The 20,120-nt window shown below is 34.7% G+C and overlaps 1 protein-coding gene across 6 annotated transcripts in view; it reads left to right on the forward strand.

The window, feature by feature from the left end:
• LOC127875153 (protein PALS1-like) overlaps positions 1-18,176 on the forward strand; it is a 93,086-nt gene extending 74,910 nt beyond the window's left edge. For 4 of the 6 annotated variants that reach the window (XM_052419997.1, XM_052419996.1, XM_052419998.1 and 1 more), the window contains 6 exons: positions 450-652; positions 3,837-3,952; positions 7,689-7,850; positions 8,874-9,085; positions 10,624-10,749; positions 13,272-18,176. In XM_052419997.1, coding sequence (XP_052275957.1) covers positions 450-652; positions 3,837-3,952; positions 7,689-7,850; positions 8,874-9,085; positions 10,624-10,749; positions 13,272-13,448 — 996 coding nt within the window. In that variant the 3' untranslated portion in view covers positions 13,449-18,176. The remainder of the gene's footprint in view (positions 1-449; positions 653-3,836; positions 3,953-7,688; positions 7,851-8,873; positions 9,086-10,623; positions 10,750-13,271) is intronic. The other 2 variants (XM_052419999.1, XM_052420001.1) reach the window with 1 other exon arrangement.
• Positions 18,177-20,120: the final 1,944 nt, after the last annotated feature.

Raw genomic sequence — 20,120 nt, forward strand, 5'->3', positions numbered from 1 at the left:
AATTCGGCTATGTTCCCAATCCCAAAAAGTATACGTTTTTCCCAAAATGTGGCAAAAAATTCCTAATTGCCAAAAAAAAAAAACTTTTTTTTTTTTTTTTTTTTTTTTTAGAAAGAAATCTTATGTGTATTTTATCTCAATTTTAATTCATTTACATCTAACAAAGTATTATATGATTTTTTTCTTTTAATTTAAATGATTATAAAGAGTTAAATCAAATTTAGTATTTCCCTAATCAGTGGACATTTCGTGTGGAAAAAAGGCTAATGAATTTATTTTCCTAATTTCATGAAAATGCCGATAAAATTCCCAATTCCAAAGCCATGGGCTATCTTCCCAAAAAGTGGAAAAAAAACCTGTAATTGACATACATTTGCTATAGACCCCCATGTAATTGCAACTTAATTGACATACATTTGCTATAGAGGCCCATGTTTTTGCCCCTTCAGATGCATGTGAAGGCCCTGTTCAACTATGACCCCGAGGATGACCTGTACATCCCGTGTAGGGAGCTGGGCCTGTCGTTCATCAAGTCTGAGATCCTGCATGTGATCAACCAGGAGGACCCGAACTGGTGGCAGGCATACAGGGAGGGGGAGGAGGACCATCAAAGCCTGGCAGGGCTCATACCTAGCAAGGCTTTCCATGAACAGTAAGCACTATTTGTTAGAGTCCTGCTCTGGGAAAACAGGGCTTAATCCATGTGGGTTAACCCTTTGCATGCTGGGAAATTTGTTGTCTGCAAAAATGTCGTCTGCTGAATTTCTAAAATTAGCATTATCTTTGATTTTTTTTCAAAGAATACTATCAGAATAGCAAACAGTTTGGATCCTGATGAGACGCCACGTTCTGTGGCGTCTCATCTGGATCCAAACTGTTTGCAAAGACCTTCAAAATTCGGTTCCAGCACTGGAAGAGTTAAGTGTTGTCCCAGATTAGCCTGTGCAGTGGCCAATCGGGGAGGACACTTACAGTACACTCCACGCGTTTTCCACAATTTCCCTCCATACTCCGCGGGTTTCGACCTGGAGGGAGATTAAGAAAATCCCGCTATACGCGGCGTTTGCATGATTTTGGACGCGGCGGTTAACGATCGGCAAAACTGATAAGCCGACGCGGCGGCCCTCGGCGTTGGCAACGCGGGGGAAACTCCGCGTTTTACGAGATAACGATCAATTTAATTTTGTTTGACTTCCTGATTTTCAAATAAAATTACATTTATTACAAGTACATACATGTACATGTAGTATAATATTTACAATTAAAAAAAACAACCAAGATAGATCGATCCCGATGTGGTTGTAGAAGTAGTTGTTGTTGTATAGAAACTCGTTGATTTACGACACACAAAACGTTGTCTTTTAACTAATACTTACCAATTAATATAAACACAGTTTGCAACATTGTTTTTATTTTGATAATTTAATCCAAAGTTTTCCTGTTAGCAGGTGATTTTCTATACTGAACATGTATACAAATGACCAAGGACCCTAAAAATCTCGCAAATCTGTGTGAATTGACAGTTTGACGTAATCAAAGAAAAGCCGCTTCCTGTCTAAAGGCATAACTTACTCAAGTAAACACGTTCAATGAATGCATAAGGAATGGTTTTAATTGTCAGAACAAAGTCAATTCTCTGCTCGCTAATGCATTGATTTTCTCTTTGTTTGTAGGTTATTCCATTGATTGCTAAAAGGTGGTAACTATTGAGTTGATAATTGCATTTAATATTCACAGTTGTATTCTTGTTGCGTCGACATTCTAAACAATGTTTACCAGTAATTATGGACCAAATCGGCAGAGTGACATTCACACATGTTAATCCCATTTGTCAAAACACCGCAGACAGCAGTCTACACAATAGGTCAGTAGACAAGCTTTGCGTGTTTTCATAACGTCAAACACTTAAAATCCAGTTCCGCCCAGATGTCTTCTTTAATGAGTTTACAGTACAATTAGTGTTAAAATAATTACTCTACTTAAATACCGTAACGATAAAGATTCTGCGTGTTCGATTTGAAATTATTTTAGAGGAAATATCAACTTATTCACGATATAATTTCGTTAATAAATACCAAAGAAACTTTTAACCGAAATCAACAAAATTCAATGTTCTCTGCGCTACAAAGTTTGTATAAAAAAAATCAATACACGCACGCTTTGCAGGAGTATACATTGTACCTTGACCTTGTACATTGCAGCATAATTTTCGCGCGCTTTTGTCGGGAAATATACATGATGACTGTATATTGGAAGCATTTGTAAACGTCGTGTTAACAATTACAAATTGTAGTGTGTTTCGGATTACTAATTATTATTCTCATTTGGAAATTTTACGGAACATTTATTCTTGCGTCATATGTGTTATGATTTAAATATTAATTTGTCAAATGTATTATATTAGACTAATTCATATTGTAGACGTACCTGTGAATCAAAAAACATAATTTTTATACGTATTTATTTTCTATACAATTATCTTTTTTATACATGTACATGTACTACAGTATTTAAACAATTTATTATAACAATGTTTTTATTTTTTTGCATGCCCAGTAGCACACTGCTAACGCGGCGTTGCGCGGCGATCACTGATAAGAACGGAAAGTGTCTGCATTTACCGACTGGCCTAAAGTAATACACGCCGCGGGAATTAGCGAACGCGGCGTAACGCCGAGCGTTTTATCGAGTTCACCTCGCTCTTCCAACGCCGCGTGAACACTCACTAGCAGAAAAAAACCCGCGGAGGGAGCGCGTTTTTTGGGGAAAACGCGTGGAGTGTACTGTATCTTCTTAGAATTTTTGGTTAAAAGGAAGTATTTTTTTAAACACAAATCCAGTTGAGGAGAAGTGTCTTCCCTGATGAGCCTGTGCGGACTTCAAGAGGGATGACCTTTATGCGCACAATGTTTCCCCACAGAAAGACATGGGCTGCAAATGTGTTAATTTTATTGTGAAGCACTGTACTATTTTTGTATCCTTTTGGTGCAATGTCATATATTACACCATCATGTATTAATTTAGTGATACCGATTCACAAATAACAACACATTGTATGAGGCAATATTTAAAATTCTATCAAAGTACTTCCCCAACAAATGTACGCTGTATTTTGTTGGCTTACACTGCTTTGTATCCCATAGTGTGTGGGTCAGGGGAAAGCCTGAATATTTATCCCAAAGTGTGTGGGTCAGGGGAAAGCCTGAATATTTATCCCAAAGTGTGTGGGTCAGGGGTAAGCATGAATTTAGAGGAATTGCTTCTTGTTATCACTTAAATATATGAAAGGCAATTAAGATTAATTATTTAAAAAAATATTCTGTATTTTTTTTATACTGGATATATTATTTATTAATTGATTTTCCTTCATCACAATCTCCTAATCAGGAAAACAATATTTTTTGACATTTCCAATCTTTTTTAACTAATTTTTAATACGAAGAGCAGCTGATTTTTATGAGAAATGACAATGTTTAAAGTGTGTGTGATCATTTCCCATCTTTGATCAGTATGATTAATATTTATGTTATTTTTTATTTAAAGAAAGTCTGTTCTTAGTAAAAAATCCAGTTAGGGCTGAAAGAATGTTTGTCTGAAACAACAAAGTCCAAAGTTTTATATTGGATATGCAACATCATTTTGTGGTTTTCTAAATACAAAGTTTGTTTAAATAAAACCCCTGGGGTAAAACGTGTCAATTTTTCATTGTTACTTCTTTTCTATACCACATAGTACTACTTATGGTGTATTTGTCACTACGGTCTGCTTTGTTTTCAGTCTTGAAAATATAAACCAAAGCTTTTCCATCCACTGCTAAACATTGTACATATTTTCAGGAGAGAACAGATGCGACTTACCATAGGAACAGAAAATAAAGAAAATCAAAAGAAAGGAAGATCATGTTCTTGTGGAAGGGCAAACAAAAAGAAAAAGAAGCGAAAACAAAAAGAAGGTAATTTATGATACAAAAGAACATTATTTTCTTAAGCCAAAGGTCCACATATGTAGCCATATTTAGATCAGTCAGCAGCTGCACCCTACTGGTTTTAAGTTTGGTTACGTTCAACTGATTGAATCTTGGGCTTTTATTTGAACACAACTTTTAGTTATGGATCATTAACTTTTAATATCTAGAACAAATATTATGCCGGGATGATGTTAGTTCTGCACATGTATAATGATGAGATATTTTTTTCTTAAAAGGGACTTGTTCACAAGTTTTCACAAATTGTCATAGATTCAAAAAATGTATTCATTTTAATCAAACAAGTTATGGATCATTAACTTTTAATATCTAGAACAAATATCATGCCGGGATGATGTTAGTTCTGCACATGTATAATGATGAGATATTTTTTTCTTAAAAGGGGCTTGTTCACAAGTTTTCACAAATTGTCAAAGATTCAAAAAATGTTTTCATTTTAATCAAACAAGTTATGGATCATTAACTTGTAATATCTAGAACAAATATTATGCCGGGATGATGTTAGTTCTGCACATGTATAATGATGAGATATTTTTTTCTTAAAAGGGACTTGTTCACAAGTTTTCACAAATTGTCATAGATTCAAAAAATGTTTTCATTTTAATCAAACGAATAAAAAACACTCTCCTGACTATGAAACATGTTAAAGATTAATGTTAATTAAATGATAATTATCAATCAAAATGGGTAAAATAATAAAGCTCTTGTAATTTCTTTCAACTTATATTTTGCAATAGTATTACCTACACAATTGAAGAATACCATCCTAATTCAAAAGTCTGCAAGGTATAGTGGTAGCCTAATAGATGTTGCTTCTAGAAGTCACTGGATCGAACCTCATTGTTGCTTCTAGAAGTCACTGGATTGAACCTCATTGTTGCTTCTAGAAGTCATTGGATCGAACCTCATTGTTGCTTCTAGAAGTCACTGGATCAAACCTCATTGTTGCTTCTAGAAGTCACTGGATAGAACCTCATTGTTGCTTCTAGTAGTCACTGGATTGAACCTCATTGTTGCTTCTAGAAGTCACTGGATCGAACCTCATTGTTGCTTGTAGTAGTCACTGGATCGAACCTCATTGTTGCATCTAGAAGTCACTGGATCGAACCTCATTGTTGCTTCTAGAAGTCACTGGATCGAACCTCATTGTTGCTTCTAGAAGTCACTGGATCGAACCTCATTGTTGCTTCTAGAAGTCACTGGATAGAACCTCATTGTTGCTTCTAGAAGTCACTGGATCGAACCTCATTGTTGCTTCTAGAAGTCACTGGATCGAACCTCATTGTTGCTTCTAAAAGTAACTGGATCGAACCTCATTGTTGCTTCTAGAAGTCACTGGATCAAACCTCATTCCAGTTGGCTCATTTTTAGCTCACCTGTGCGTATCATGCTCATGGTGAGCTTTTGTGATCACCTTTTCTCCATCATGCGTTGTCAACATTTACCTTGTAAACACTCTAGAGGTCACATAAATTGTCCAATCTTTATGGCACTTGTTCAGATCATGTGCACCAATGATATCTGATACATAGTCGAAAATGGTTACCGTTAGTTGAAAAACATTGCTGTAGAGGGGCGTGGGACTATTGTAAAACCTTGTTAAAGCTCTAGAAGAATTTATTGTCAGATCTTCATGAAACTTAGACGCATTTATTGTCAGATCTTCACGAAACTTAGACAGAATACTGTTTATGCCCCCCTTCGAAGAAGAGGGGGTATATTGTTTTGCACATGTCCGTCAACCAGATGGTTTCCAGATGATAACTCAAGAACGCTTAGGCCTGGGATCATGAAACTTAATAGGTACATTGATCATGACTCGCAGATGACCCCTATTGATTTTGAGGTCACTAGGTCAAAGGTCAAGGTCACGGTGACCCGAAATAGTAAAATGATTTCCGGATGAAAAATCAAGATTGATTATGCCTAGGATCATGAAACTTCATAGGTACATTGATCATGACTCACAGATGACCTCTATTGATTTTCAGGTCACTAGGTCAAAGGTCAAGGTCACGCCGACCTGAAATAGTAAAATGGTTTCCGGATGATAACTCAAGATTGATTATGCCTAGTATCATGAAACTTCATAGGTACATTGATAATGACTCGCAGATGACCCCTATCGATTTTCAGGTCACTAAGTCAAAGGTCAAGGTCATGGTGACCCGAAATAGTAAAATGGTTTCCGGATAACTCAAGAACGCTTATGCCAAGGATCATGAAACTTCATAGGTACATTGATCATGACTCGCAGATGACCCCTATTGATTTTCTGGTCACTAGGTCAAAGGTCAAGGTCAAGGTGACTCAACTTAGAAAAATGGTTTCCGGATGATAACTCAAGAACGCTTGCACCTAGGATCATGAAACTTGATAGGTACATTAATCATGACTCGCAAATGACCCCTATTGACTTTCAGGTCACTAGGTCAAAGGTCAAGGTCACGGTGACTTGACACAGTAAAATGGTTTCCGGATGATAACTTAGGAACGCTTAAGCCTAGGATCATGAAACTTCATAGGTACATTGATCATGACTCCCAGATAACACCTATAGATTTTCAGGTCACTAGGTCAAAGGTCAAGGTCACAGTGCCAAAAAACTTATTCACACAGTGGCTGCCACTACAATTGACAGCCCATATGGGGGGGGGGCATGCATGTTTTACAAACAGCCCTTGTTCTTGTTATATCTCGGATGAGTTGAAAAATGGTTCGTGTCTGTTGAAAAAATGGCCATCAGGGGGTATTCATTAAGCAAAACCATGTTAACACTCTAGAAGTCACATTTATTGCTCAATCTGGATGAGTTTGAAATGGTTATGGTTCATAGAAAATCATTGAATGTCTTGTAAGTAAAGTAGTAAATATTAGATGTGCAGTGGCAATATTAGATGCAATTATTTATTCCTTTCATAACTTACCATATTAACCAGTTAATTGTCCAGCTTCTATATTCTACCATTACTTATAAATTGTATCATTCATATATAATTTATGAGCTTTACTGCTGAATAAATGTTGTTGTTTCTTTCTCTCAAGAGGCCACTTTCAGGACTGAATCTTGGTCAAAATGTTTATCTCTACAATATTAAGTTCGAATCTGGGTCATGTGCATCCAAAAACTAGGTCAGATGTTAGAATAACATTGATAACTAGAGGCCACAATTGTAATCAAATCTTGAAACTTGGTCAGGATGTTTACCTTAGCCTCTCCAACTTTTAGCTGTTTACCACTCAGAGGCCAGAGTTATCATTCAAACTTGATGAAACTTGGCTCAAAATGTTTATCTGGACAATATCTAGGTCTTGTTCAAATCTGGGTAATGTGCGTTCAAAAACTAGATCATGATGGCAAATCTTGGGAAAACAATGTTGCCACTCTGGCAGCCACATGTATTATCCAATCTTGATGAAACTTGGTCAAGATACGTATTAATGTTGACAATATTTAGGCCTAATTACAATATGGATTACATTTGTGCAAAACTAGGTCCCTTGTTACCACCATAGGTTCCACATTTATACTCCAATCTTGATTACAGTTGGTAAGAATGGTCATTATACCCACATGTTTCCATTACTAGTCAATAGCAACAAAATTTTCTCTGATGTTTTCTATTCTGAGATATAAATGATATTCATGTTTTCACTTTAAATTAAAATCTGTTTGTTTTTCCGCCACTGTTGTGGTCTGCAGACCAGGACGAGGTGTTGTCATATCAGGAGGTGGCCCAGTATTACCCAGAGCCCAACAGGCGCCGCCCCATCGTCCTCATCGGGCCCGCAAACGTGGGGCGACAGGAGTTACGCCAACGTCTTATGGAGTCTGACTACGATAGATTCGCTGCCGCAATACCACGTAAGTTGTGGGGTATATCAAAAGTTCAATTTAAATCTATTTATTTATTTATTTAACCCTTCCTGCTCAGAAGCCAAAGGAAAATGGCTAGATGCAATAAGCATAAAACCAGTACAGCCTGGGAGTAACTGGCAGTCTGTTCAGGTGTTATGCTGTTTGCTGCTCATCAGTATCTTAGGGTTGGAAATGAAACTTTTAAAACTTGAATCTTTTAAGAAAGATATTTAATTTGATTAGATGTTTTAAGGGACTGTAAATGGGTCAAAATGCTTGTCTGAGTGATAAAGGTTTTAAGTGTGTTTCTGAAGAAAGCTGTAGACTTTTTTTACATTCTTGTGTTTGTTTTGTTGGGAATAAATCAGTACTTGGTAAGATTTTATTAAGCTTCCTGGATGGAGATCTAGACCAAATTCATGCAACCATTGATGCCTTTAATACTGATTTTGAAACTGATAGATGTGAACCATCTGTTAGTAATGCGCATCATGCGATACTTTCGTGTTAACTGTTATGCAAGCTGTGTGAATCGTCTGAGATGTTTGAGTAAGAAACAAGAAATCAATTTGATTCTTATGTGAAAAGATATGAATACTTTAATCCCGTCAAAAGCATCGTTTTGACATTCTGTCAAACAAAATGTCAGACTAGATTGGAAGACTGCAAGTTATTTTTTAGTTGACCTGATTACAATGTGCTCATGGTGAGCTTTTGTGATCGCTTGTTGTCTGTCGTGCAGCATCAACATTTGCCTTGTTAACCCTCAAGAGGCTACATTTATTTCCGACGTTGGAGGAGTTCAAAAATGCTGCTGGTTGGTTGAAAAACATGGCCACCAGTAGGCGGAGTATTTTTCCTTATATGGCGATAGGAAAACCGTGGCCAGAACATTAAAATTTGTTGTCCTAATGATCTCTTGGGCTGCACAGAATAGGTCAGTACCTTTGTATCTCAGTTGAGCGACTTTGGACCCTATTGTTGTTTAAAACATTACTGTATACTAAAATTGTTGATTTTTTGTTTTAGATACTAGTCGACCAATCAAAACAGATAATGAGCCAGAGATTAACGGGAAGGATTACCACTTTGTGTCTCGGATGGCATTTGAAAACGATATTCATGCTGGGAAATTCATTGAGCATGGCGAGTTTGATAAAAATCTGTACGGCACCAGCGTGGATGCTGTCAGACAAGTGATCAGCAGCGGAAAAATATGTGTTCTTAATACAGATCCTGAGGTAGGAGACTTAGTGTTATAGTTTGCTAAAATATAAGGACCTAAGTTTGAGCTTTGCTTTGGGAAAACTGGGCTTAATGCATTTGCTTTAAGTGTCACAGATTGTACTGTGCAGGCTGCACAGGCTAACTAGGGATGACACTTTTCCTTTTTATGTTCCCCACTATAGTAGTGGGGGACATTTTGTTTTTGCCCTGTCTGTTGGTTGGTCTGTTGGTTGGTTTGCGCCAACTTTAACATTTGCAATAACTTTTGCAATATTGAAGATAGCAACTTGATATTTGGCATGCATATGTATCTCATGGAGCTGCACATTTTGAGTGGTAAAAGGTCAAGCTCAAGGTCATCCTACAAGGTCTAAGGTCAAATATATGGGTCAAAATCGCTCATTTAATGTACACTTTTGCAATATTTCAATATTCAAGATAGCAACTTGATATTTGGCATGCATGTGTATCTCATGGAGCTGCACATTTTGAGTGGTGAAAGGTCAAGGTCATCCTTCAAGGTCAGAGGTCAAATATATGTGGCCAAAATCGCTCATTTTATGAGTACTTTTGCAATATTGAAGATAGCAACTTATTAAGGATTTTTTTCGTGAACAGAAAGTCTTTTAGAAACAAAGGGTGTTGGCGGAAAGTGTCATCCCTGATTATCTGTGCGTACTGCACTGTCTAATCTGTGACAGCACTTAATGCACATGATTAAGGCCAGTTTTTCCAAACATGGCTCATTTAATGTTGCTTTGGTTGTTAACTTATGGTTGATCATTTAAAAATCATTTACAACTCCAAATTAACGCATAAGTTTAGTTCTCAAACTCTTATGCGGGCCAAGTTATCAATTTCATGTATGTTAAGGTCTTTTAAGCATAATTTATTTCTGTATGAGATAAATTGGAAGTCTTTCATAAAAGTGTTATGATATCAGAGGCCTTGAACATTCCATATAAGAAGAATTTGAAACTTTATGACATACAGTCAATCTTGTTCAATTTGAATTAAGCGACCAATTAAGGGGGTTATAAAAAGTGGTCTCTTAATAAAATGGTCTTTAAAAAAAAGACCATTCTGGAAAAAAGTAAAATCGTCACTATCAAATTATAGACCAATTATGTGACACAACTATCATGTATAACATTTAAATTATATTAAATTATCCAGATATAAGTGTAGATACAAAAAATATTACCTTGCAATTTGATAACAAATAATCCAACAAAGCGCTGTTTTGAAGATACATGTGTTTAAGAATTTTGTAACCACAACATAACGTAACGGTCAACATATTTTCCAAGTTTATCCCCAAGTGGTCGCTAACTCCAAGATTTGGACATTAAATTACTTGAAAATGCTCTTTGATATCTAAGAGCTCTAAATTCAAGTGGTCACATCCACAAGATTGCCTGTATTTCCAGTTGATGTTTCAAGCCCTGTACCTGCTTCGTGAAAGGAGTCTTTAAGCCAAATGTGATATTTCATGCTCAATACATGCTATATAGATTGAACAGGGATTTGAAGCCCTATGTGATATTTGTAGGTGATATTTCAGGCCCTGTACATGCTGTATGAGACTGATTTGAAGCCCTATGTGATATTTGTGTACCCAGCCAACATAGAGAAGCTGCGGCAGATTCATCACCATCTGGGTCTTGTGGACACCAAGGTGTGTACAATCACTCTGCAGCATTTTATTATGTCTTCAAGTAAGAGTGTACAATCACTCTGCAGCATTTTATTATGTCTTCAAGTAAGAGTGTACAATCACTCTGCAGCATTTTATCATGTCTTCAAGTAAGAGTGTACAATCAATCTGCAGCATTTTATCATGTCTTCAAGTAAGAGTGTACAATCACTCTGCAGCATTTTATTATGTCTTCAAGTAAGAGTGTACAATCACTCTGCAGCATTTTATTATGTCTTCAAGTAAGAGTGTACAATCACTCTGCAGCATTGTATCATGTCTTCAAGTAAGAGTGTACAATCAATCTGCAGCATTTTATCATGTCTTCAAGTAAGAGTGTACAATCACTCTGCAGCATTTTATCATGTCTTCAAGTAAGAGTGTACAATCAATCTGCAGCATTTTATCATGTCTTCAAGTAAGAGTGTACAATCACTCTGCAGCATTTTATCATGTCTTCAAGTAAGAGTGTACAATCAATCTGCAGCATTTTATCATGTCTTCAAGTAAGAGTGTACAATCAATCTGCAGCATTTTATCATGTCTTCAAGTAAGTGTGTACAATCACTCTGCAGCATTTTATTATGTCTTCAAGTAAGAGTGTACAATCACTCTGCAGCATTTTATCATGTCTTCAAGTAAGAGTGTACAATCAATCTGCAGCATTTTATCATGTCTTCTAGTAAGAGTGTACAATCACTCTGCAGCATTTTATCATGTCTTCAAGTAAGAGTGTACAATCAATCTGCAGCATTTTATCATGTCTTCAAGTAAGAGTGTACAATCACTCTGCAGCATTTTATCATGTCTTCAAGTAAGAGTGTACAATCAATCTGCAGCATTTTATCATGTCTTCAAGTAAGAGTGTACAATCACTCTGCAGCATTTTATCATGTCTTCAAGTAAGAGTGTACAATCAATCTGCAGCATTTTATCATGTCTTCAAGTAAGAAACAAAGTAGCCACACCCTGGAAGAAAAACTCTATGGAAAAAACAGGCTTAACCCTTTGCATGCTGGGAAATTTGTCGTCTGCTAAAATGTTCACTGCTGAATTTCTAAAATTAGCATTTTCTTCGTTTTTTTTTTTCAAAGAATACTATCAGAATAGCAAACAGTTTGGATCCTGATGAGACGCCACGTTTTGTGGCGTCTCATCTGGATCCAAACTGTTTGCAAAGGCCTTTAAAATTCGGTTCCAGCACTGAAAGGGTTAAAGCATGAGCGTAATGTATCCTCCCAGATAAGCAACAATTCTTGTCTCTTCTATAAAACAATTTCGTTGAAAGGATGTTTTTTCTAAACCAAAATCCAGTCTAGGCAAAACGTGTTGTCCCTCTTTAGCCTGTGCGGACTGCAGAGGCTAATCTGTGATGGCACTTTTTGCATAAGCCCAGTTTTTCCAGAGCGCGCCTAAAATATGAACAAGAAAACACAGATGAAAAGTTTCATAATAGGGCAGCCTTTAATGTTTTTACAACTTAGAGATGGCCTAAAAGAAGACCACAAACTTTGCATCAACCCATTTCTGTAAGAAATATTCTAAATATAGAAATAAATATAATAGACATCCCTAATTTGGGAAATAAATTGATCCAATTAAGAAGGATGGGAGAGTCCACTAGGCATAAATGGGTTAAATTGAACTGAGTATGTATGAATTTAAGATTGAGTGATTAAAGAAACAAAAGTGAAGTATGTGATATCAATAATGTAGGCATAACATATAGTATTCTTTAGAAAACATTTATCTGATATAGCCTACTTTCATAAGCCAGTAATGTCAAGATTTCAGAATATATGCACTTACAACATATTTAATTCCTAAATGTAAATAATACACAGCCATACCTCTGAAATGGACCTTAGGGATGTGTTTGTAAAATATACAGTATAATAATGCTCCTTTCATATGAGCTGCATTGTGGAAAAACAGGGCTTAATGCAACTATGTAAAGGCTGATCAGGGATGAAAATTACCGCATTTATGGATATTTTTCATTTTTAAAATGTCTCCCATAAACAAAAATCCAGTCTAACTGGAGATCCCTGATAAGCCTGTGTGGACTGCACTGGTTAATCTAGGACAACACTTTACGCACATGCATAAAGCCGGGTTTCCTCTTGTAAAAAGAATTTTTTGTATAAGTGGTTATTTTCATAATTAATTTATGGTTATATTTTATAGAGAGCATTGTTTTACCGTGATTTTGTGTAGCAGGATGATGATTTTGCACTGAACTTTGAAGCCGTATATTTGAGCATACAATAATGATGTATCTATTTGAGCCTTGCTTGGGAAAACAGTGCTTAATGCATGTGGGTAAGGTGTAGATCCAGATTAGCCTGTGCGGTCTGGAGCTAACCAGGGACGACACTTTCCGCTTGATTGGCTTATTCCTTTAAAGGAAGTCTCTGGGACAACACTTAACACACATGCATTAAGCTCCTTTTTTCCAGAGACATTTGGTTCAGTTCTGCTCTACTGGAATGATTGTTTTATAGGACGACGAGTTGCGCAGTATTATAGAGCGTGCCCGTGAAATGGAGGACCGGTTTGGCCACCTGTTTGACCACATTCTTGTGAACCAGGACATGGACAAGGCTTTTGATGAACTTGTAACAGAGATCAACAGGATAGAGGTGGAGCCTCAATGGGTTCCCGTAGAATGGACTCGCTGACCAGACAAGTGACAAGTACTGACCAGGGGTCATTTTTGTGAGAACGTCATCTGGCGAGTTTTGAAAATAACAAGAACTGACAGGGGGTCATATTAGTGAGAATATCATTATGCCAGTTTGGCAATTTATCAGTTCTGACCAGGGGTCATTTTTGTGTGGATATCACCAGGCCAGTTTGGCATATAACCAGTAGTGACCAGGGGTCATTTGTGTAAATATGAACAGACATATTAGGCAAATGACCAGTATTTGCTTGCAGTAGTTCTGTAATATCAACAGAGGAAAATATAATTTGCTAATCTACTAGAGATGAGACTGACGCATTGGAGCTGTGCTCTGGATAACAGGCTTTCTGCATGTGCATCAAGTCTTGTCCCAGATTAGCCTGTGCTGACATCAGATGGTTGTTTTCTATAACACTTATCCTTCTGATATTCCCATGTTTGGCCTGAATGAAGTTTTTACAACTTAGAGATGGCCTAGCGTAGGGGTGGTTGCCCGTGTTCTGGTAACATTCGTATAATTTTGTATCTTAAAATGTTGTCCTATGAGGCCTAATTACATAAGATTGCCTACTTGGGTCTGAATGTAGAGTCATATTATAAAGTCTTGCTCCATGATTGTTATATTTTTCATAGCTCTTTATACTTTTATTCACATACTACATGTACTCCTGTTCAGTATGTTGTTACACAGAAATAATTATAATGCATGTTGCATTTAATTTTAAAAACAAAACCACTCTTTTTCTGTAGATTGATTCTAGTGCTATGCTCATGGATGGCGGACAATACACCTTGATGAAAATATGACTGGTGAATGTTTAATCTCTTGTGTTCCAAGTTGGCTGTAGAAATTGTGATCATCATATCGTAACAATTTAACCCTTTACCGCTCAGGTATGCATTTTGACCCAATTTTTGTCCCTTAGAAAATTAACCCTTTGCATGCGGGGAAATTTGTCATCTGCTAAAATGTTGTCTGCTAAATTTCTAAAATTAGCATTTTCTTCGATTTTTTTTTCAAAGAATACTATCAGAATAGCAAACAGTTTGGATCCTGATGAGACGCCACGTTCTGTGGCGTCTCATCTGGATCCAAACTGTTTGCACAGGCCTTCGAAATTCGGTTCCAGCACTGAAAGGGTTTTAGGCCTTTCTGAATAGATTCAAAATTTAAAGGCTTCATTTTTCAATCCTAAGGTAGTGATGAGCAGCAAAGTGCTGTAAGCTGTGTTGTTGTTTGCTTTCCTATTCCATTGAATGTTTTGTAAACCAGTAAGTTACAACCAGAGCGAAAACTTGCTTAATACTAGTAAGTACAACTTAATACTTTGGTGTTTTTCCTTTTTATATGATCCAAAACCTGTACTGTATTGAGAACCATAATAACCTCAAAATTGTGCCTTAAAATGTTCCAGTATCAAAATTAATTATGCCCAATTAAACTTGTCAACTAAAAATGTTTTATTAATATTGATTATTTAAATATAATACATGCAATATTATTAATTTAAATATTATATTTAATATAGTTAGTGTTATTTACATACAATACAGAGAAAAACTACTGCTATTTTTAGCTCAAGTAAGGTAACCTCATGGTGTGTAAAAGATGTGAAACTTTTTTATATATTAGACAAAACCAAGTATGTTAAACATTGTACTGGGTAATTGATGTTATTACTATGGCAATGACTTAAAAAATTGAATTGCCATTGTGTTACGCAGACACTAAAAAGAACTTTTTTGATTCTGTTCTGGGAAGAAATATTTCCCAATTTAAGTCGAGTTGACAGTTGTTGACTGACAACAGTGCTTATTAGCGTTGTGAAGATGTATTTAGAAGTACAGTTCATGTTTGTATTGTTAAAAACGTAGTTCTGTCTCTAATCCACACAAGATGTATTTGTACCCCACTCTGTGAAAACGGGGCTTTATATACATGTATGTGCGTAAAGGGTTGTACCAGATAAGCTTGTGCAGTTTGCACAGGCTAAGCAGGTGGCGACACTTTCTGCCTAAACTTGATTTTCACAAAGAGGAGTCTTCTTTTCAAAGAAAAAAATATTATTAAAGTGGAAAGTGTCATCCCTGATTAGCAAGGCTCTATATTAAATTGTTCTCTGATCAGAGTGAGTAAAGATGTGCATCAGGTCACTTTTTGTGCCATCGCCATTTTTATACACATTTGTCATTTTCATTTCATTTTGTTGTGAAGAAATTTTACTGTACAGGTGCAATATTCAACAGAACTGCTGTTTATGTATTTTGTAAATGGACAAAATTGCACTGAATTATTTTGTCATTTACATCATTTATTTAGGAGATATTGACTGATATTTGAGACGCTCTCGTTGAGCGTTCTGGAAGGAGCTATGCTGTTCGTTATTGAGACAAGACAACCTTGCATTACGTTATAATGACATCGTAGCTCCTCACCAGACTATGCAAATGTTCAGGCTGGTCTGGAGCTACAATGGTGGCATATCGTCGCTGTCGTTCTCAAACCTTGTAGCTACAAAATGCCAACTTTATAGGAGAGAGAAAAAACCGTCTCATTTTTTTATAACGAAGTTTAAGAAATTGAAATTCTGTAAAAATACCAAAAAAATGAAGCTGCAAAATACGGTATAAGCCGTAGAGTCATACTGATAAGTCATACTGACAGTCAGACATGGTAGCTACGATATTTTGTCACCACAGTTTTGTCATTTTTATGAGGTACGACAATTTGTCCTGATAGAAAACCTCGTAGTTGCAAATAAAATTTTTTATAAAAACGTTTTTGTCAAATTTGTCCAAACGAAATGATGTACCTATAGGTGAAATGGCGTCGCTACGACTTTTTGCCAGGAAAAAAGCCAACAATCATTCTACAACATTTCGTCACGTGGCTTTTTCAAGGGCTCTAATTGGCCTAGAGCTACAAGATATAGCACAAAACACGCGCCAGACTTAATATATTCGAAAAAGACCAAACAAATATTTTGAAAATTTTGGAGCTACGAGGTTTGTGAACGACAACGACGATATGTTATAATTAACAGTTGTCTGAAGTTCTGTCTGAAGTTCAAAGTAGTTGTGTGGATTTTTTTTTACAAACCTCAAAGTGGAAACAAATCAGTGACGACAGTAACTTTCATTCTCTTGCTCTAACTTATCATGAATGTACATTCCTTGCACTGGACACTTCCAGATACCAAATTATTCATACAAACATTTCCATGTCATTTCTATGTGTTATCAATGCAGGTTGTGCTATGGTTGTTACTAATTTTAATTACAGAGCATATGTATTGATGTTAGCTTATAAAGCTGTTTATAAGCTGTACATATATATAAAACATGGGTTCCTCAATAATTTAATGTCTTCCAATTGTGTGTAAAATATGTACACAGATTGTTTCTACAGTTATTTTAAAACAATTGGTATATTTATTTTTTAATCACAGATTTCATTTTATTCTTAGTATGATTGTATAAATTATGATACAGTGTATTAATTAAATACACAAACAGATGTTAAATTTATTTATTATAGTTATTAAAACTAAACTATTTTTTCATTTAGATATAATATTAAAAACAAATTTTATGCCAGAAAAGAACAAACAAACATTTTATAAAGAATGTAGAATTCTGCTCATATTATTTACTTTGAAGTTTAAAAATTGCAGAAAATTCCTTAACAGTTACGATGCATGTAAACCATAGATTGTTATAAGTTGTATACAGGTAAGTTACGTGGTAATATCTAGTGGCTCTTGTTTCTGTTTGGATAGGTATTTATTAAGTGCACGCTGGAATTACGTTTTAAAAAAGTGGCATATATATTGGCCAGTGTTTTGAATGTGTTAACTTTTTTAACAATTTGTTTGACAGGACAAATATGGTGGTTATTTAAAAAGTGGACAAGAAGCAAGCCATAATTTTTAGACTAATATTGGCCTGAAAAGTTTTTGCAATAGGAAATGACCTTGTACTTTTCATTTTACCTGTAATAGAATGATCTGAAACAAATTCATACTAAAAAAATGCATGGCCTACAACAATTAATTTTGACATTAAAATTAAAACATACTTTTTTCAAAATATTATGCATTTCTTTATCTTTGTGCATTTAGTTTCTTCAATCAATTGTTTGACATGTCGAACAGCAAGTATATAGTTGAAAATTCCAGCAAAAATGCACTGTTCAATTATGTACTTGTTTTTTACATCTAATATCATATTAGTCTCATCAATGCTGTTTTATTAGGATGTTTTTTTTATCTCGTATTTCATGGCCTATTATATGTCCATTCTAAAACAAAACCTAAGATAACCACATTGTATTTTATGATGTAAGCTACTTGGCGACCCCTAGTCATTTTTCTTATAAATTCTTTTGCCTTAAATAGTACTAACTTTCTAACGCAAACTTTTCAATTGTATATAAACTTGTATATTATTTTCATGTGTATTTTTCTGAAATATTACTCAAAGCAAGGATGAATGTGATTAAGTTAAAAATACACATGTAATTGTGCTTATTTATGGGCTGTTTAACTCGTAAAGTATTTTTGTTGACCTAAATTCCATTTAGTTGACATATCATTTTATAGTGTTTTAATACTATGTATCTCACATTTAATGAAATAATAATGCGAAAGTTGTACATAACTATTATATCAGATTATCTATGGTATCAAATATTTAAGAACAAAATAAACATTATTATACACTAGTGTGTGTTGTTTGTATCATAATGTATGGTTTAGAGGTTCCAAACATAACGGTCATAATATATACATGTACAAATATTTTGACATGTTGAAAAGTCAATTTATTTTCACGATGTTAAATGCAATATTTTGAATTGGTGGCTGGTAGGCCAAGGCAACAGTTGAAAATACTGCTTTCTAACCTGAGCCATAAGGTCCACATATTTCTGAGCTATTTGCCTTTGAACATGGCTGACATAGTGGTTGGGGGGTATTGGCCATGTTTACCACTAATCTCTAGTTGGAACTGTTACAGGTGATTTTTCACTATGCCTGTAGTGAGAACTAAAGACAGACTTGTATTCAACACAGCAGGTTTATAGCAAAAAACAAACATTGAGCACATTGCAACACAAAGGTGGCAGGACATAACATGGAAACATAGAATGATGTGCAATGACAATCAAAAATAATGTGATCAGGTGACACATATTGAAATGTTTAAATGACAAATTATGCATATAATATTCTGATAATACCTCTTAGTTTACACATACATGTGTGAGAGTATAAATAATGCAGGCTTATGTATGTATTATTCCAAACAAGTTCTCTTGTAATAAACCATGTAAATAACTGATAATTGAAAGGCTTAAAATACCAGTACTCTCTGTTTTATCTAGCAATCTGAACATTAAACTTGGCAGTTAGGCATTTGAATCAATAAACAACATTATTTATAAAATAAAATGATCATGTAAATAAGGATAATATACAGCAGTCAAAAAACATCAGCAGTATTGAATATATATATATATATATATATATATATATATATAATGTCCATGTATGCAATTAATACATCAAGTTTTATTGAAAGATTCAAGAGTGATACAAATAATACTGGTTTTATGACAGCTACATGTAATACTGTTATGTAATCATACATTATCATGCAATCAATAAATAAAACACATACCAACTATGTCTTTAACACAAACTGTATCATAATACTGGTATATTATATATTTCTAAATAAAACCTCAAAAACAGAAACATGATCAATATAAAATATCATTAATAAATTTACTTCACTGCTTTTTGTTTCTCCATTTAGAAACACACAGATGTTTTTGAAAACAGACACTTCATAAAATTGTCAAATTTTAGGTTGTAGTGGTTCCTTCAAATGGCATATAATTTGAAAAAAATGTGTCCATGTCAGTTCTGAACTTCCAAATGTTGCACTTCTCTCTTACAATTAAATGTTGATCTGGCTGGAAACTGAAAAGAGAAAATGAAAATTTCAATATTAATAAAACTGAATTTGATAAAAACTGATAATCTGTACCCATTTAATTCAATTAACATTTTAAAACTTTGCTACACTGTTTATACAAAAAGACTTAATTAATTAATTACATGTTTCATTATATTGTTTAGATCTACAGGATTACTTTCAGAAGTTATTAATATTTTTCGAGAAATCTATGTGATGACATAATCAGTCATAATATACACAATTTTAATAAACACAAGGTATAAGCAAATGAAAAGCTATAATTAGGAGTACATACAGAGAAATACAAACTTATTCATGATTCATATACAATTTTAAATTACAATAGAATAATAATTATAAAATGAGTCTTAAGCGTTATAATTTGAATAACATAAATATCAGTACATTGTACATACAACATTTACACGAGAAAAATGTACATCGTCAATGCCCAAAACAACAGGTATTCTGAAGAATAATGAAGACTTTTTTACATTTTTTCCTAAACATTTTTCTCTCCTTTTTAAACTTTAAGAATTATAAATACAGGTAACATCACTGTTAGTTCTTCTTGAATGAAGGTCGGTTTGTTTCAAATAATATTTGATTATATCAGTTATTTGTAATATGAAATCCATGCAACACATACAAATAAAGCAAGTTATAACACATGACAATATCCTTT

Source organism: Dreissena polymorpha, chromosome 3, assembly GCF_020536995.1.
Source record: "Dreissena polymorpha isolate Duluth1 chromosome 3, UMN_Dpol_1.0, whole genome shotgun sequence".
Lineage (NCBI taxonomy): Eukaryota > Metazoa > Mollusca > Bivalvia > Myida > Dreissenidae > Dreissena > Dreissena polymorpha.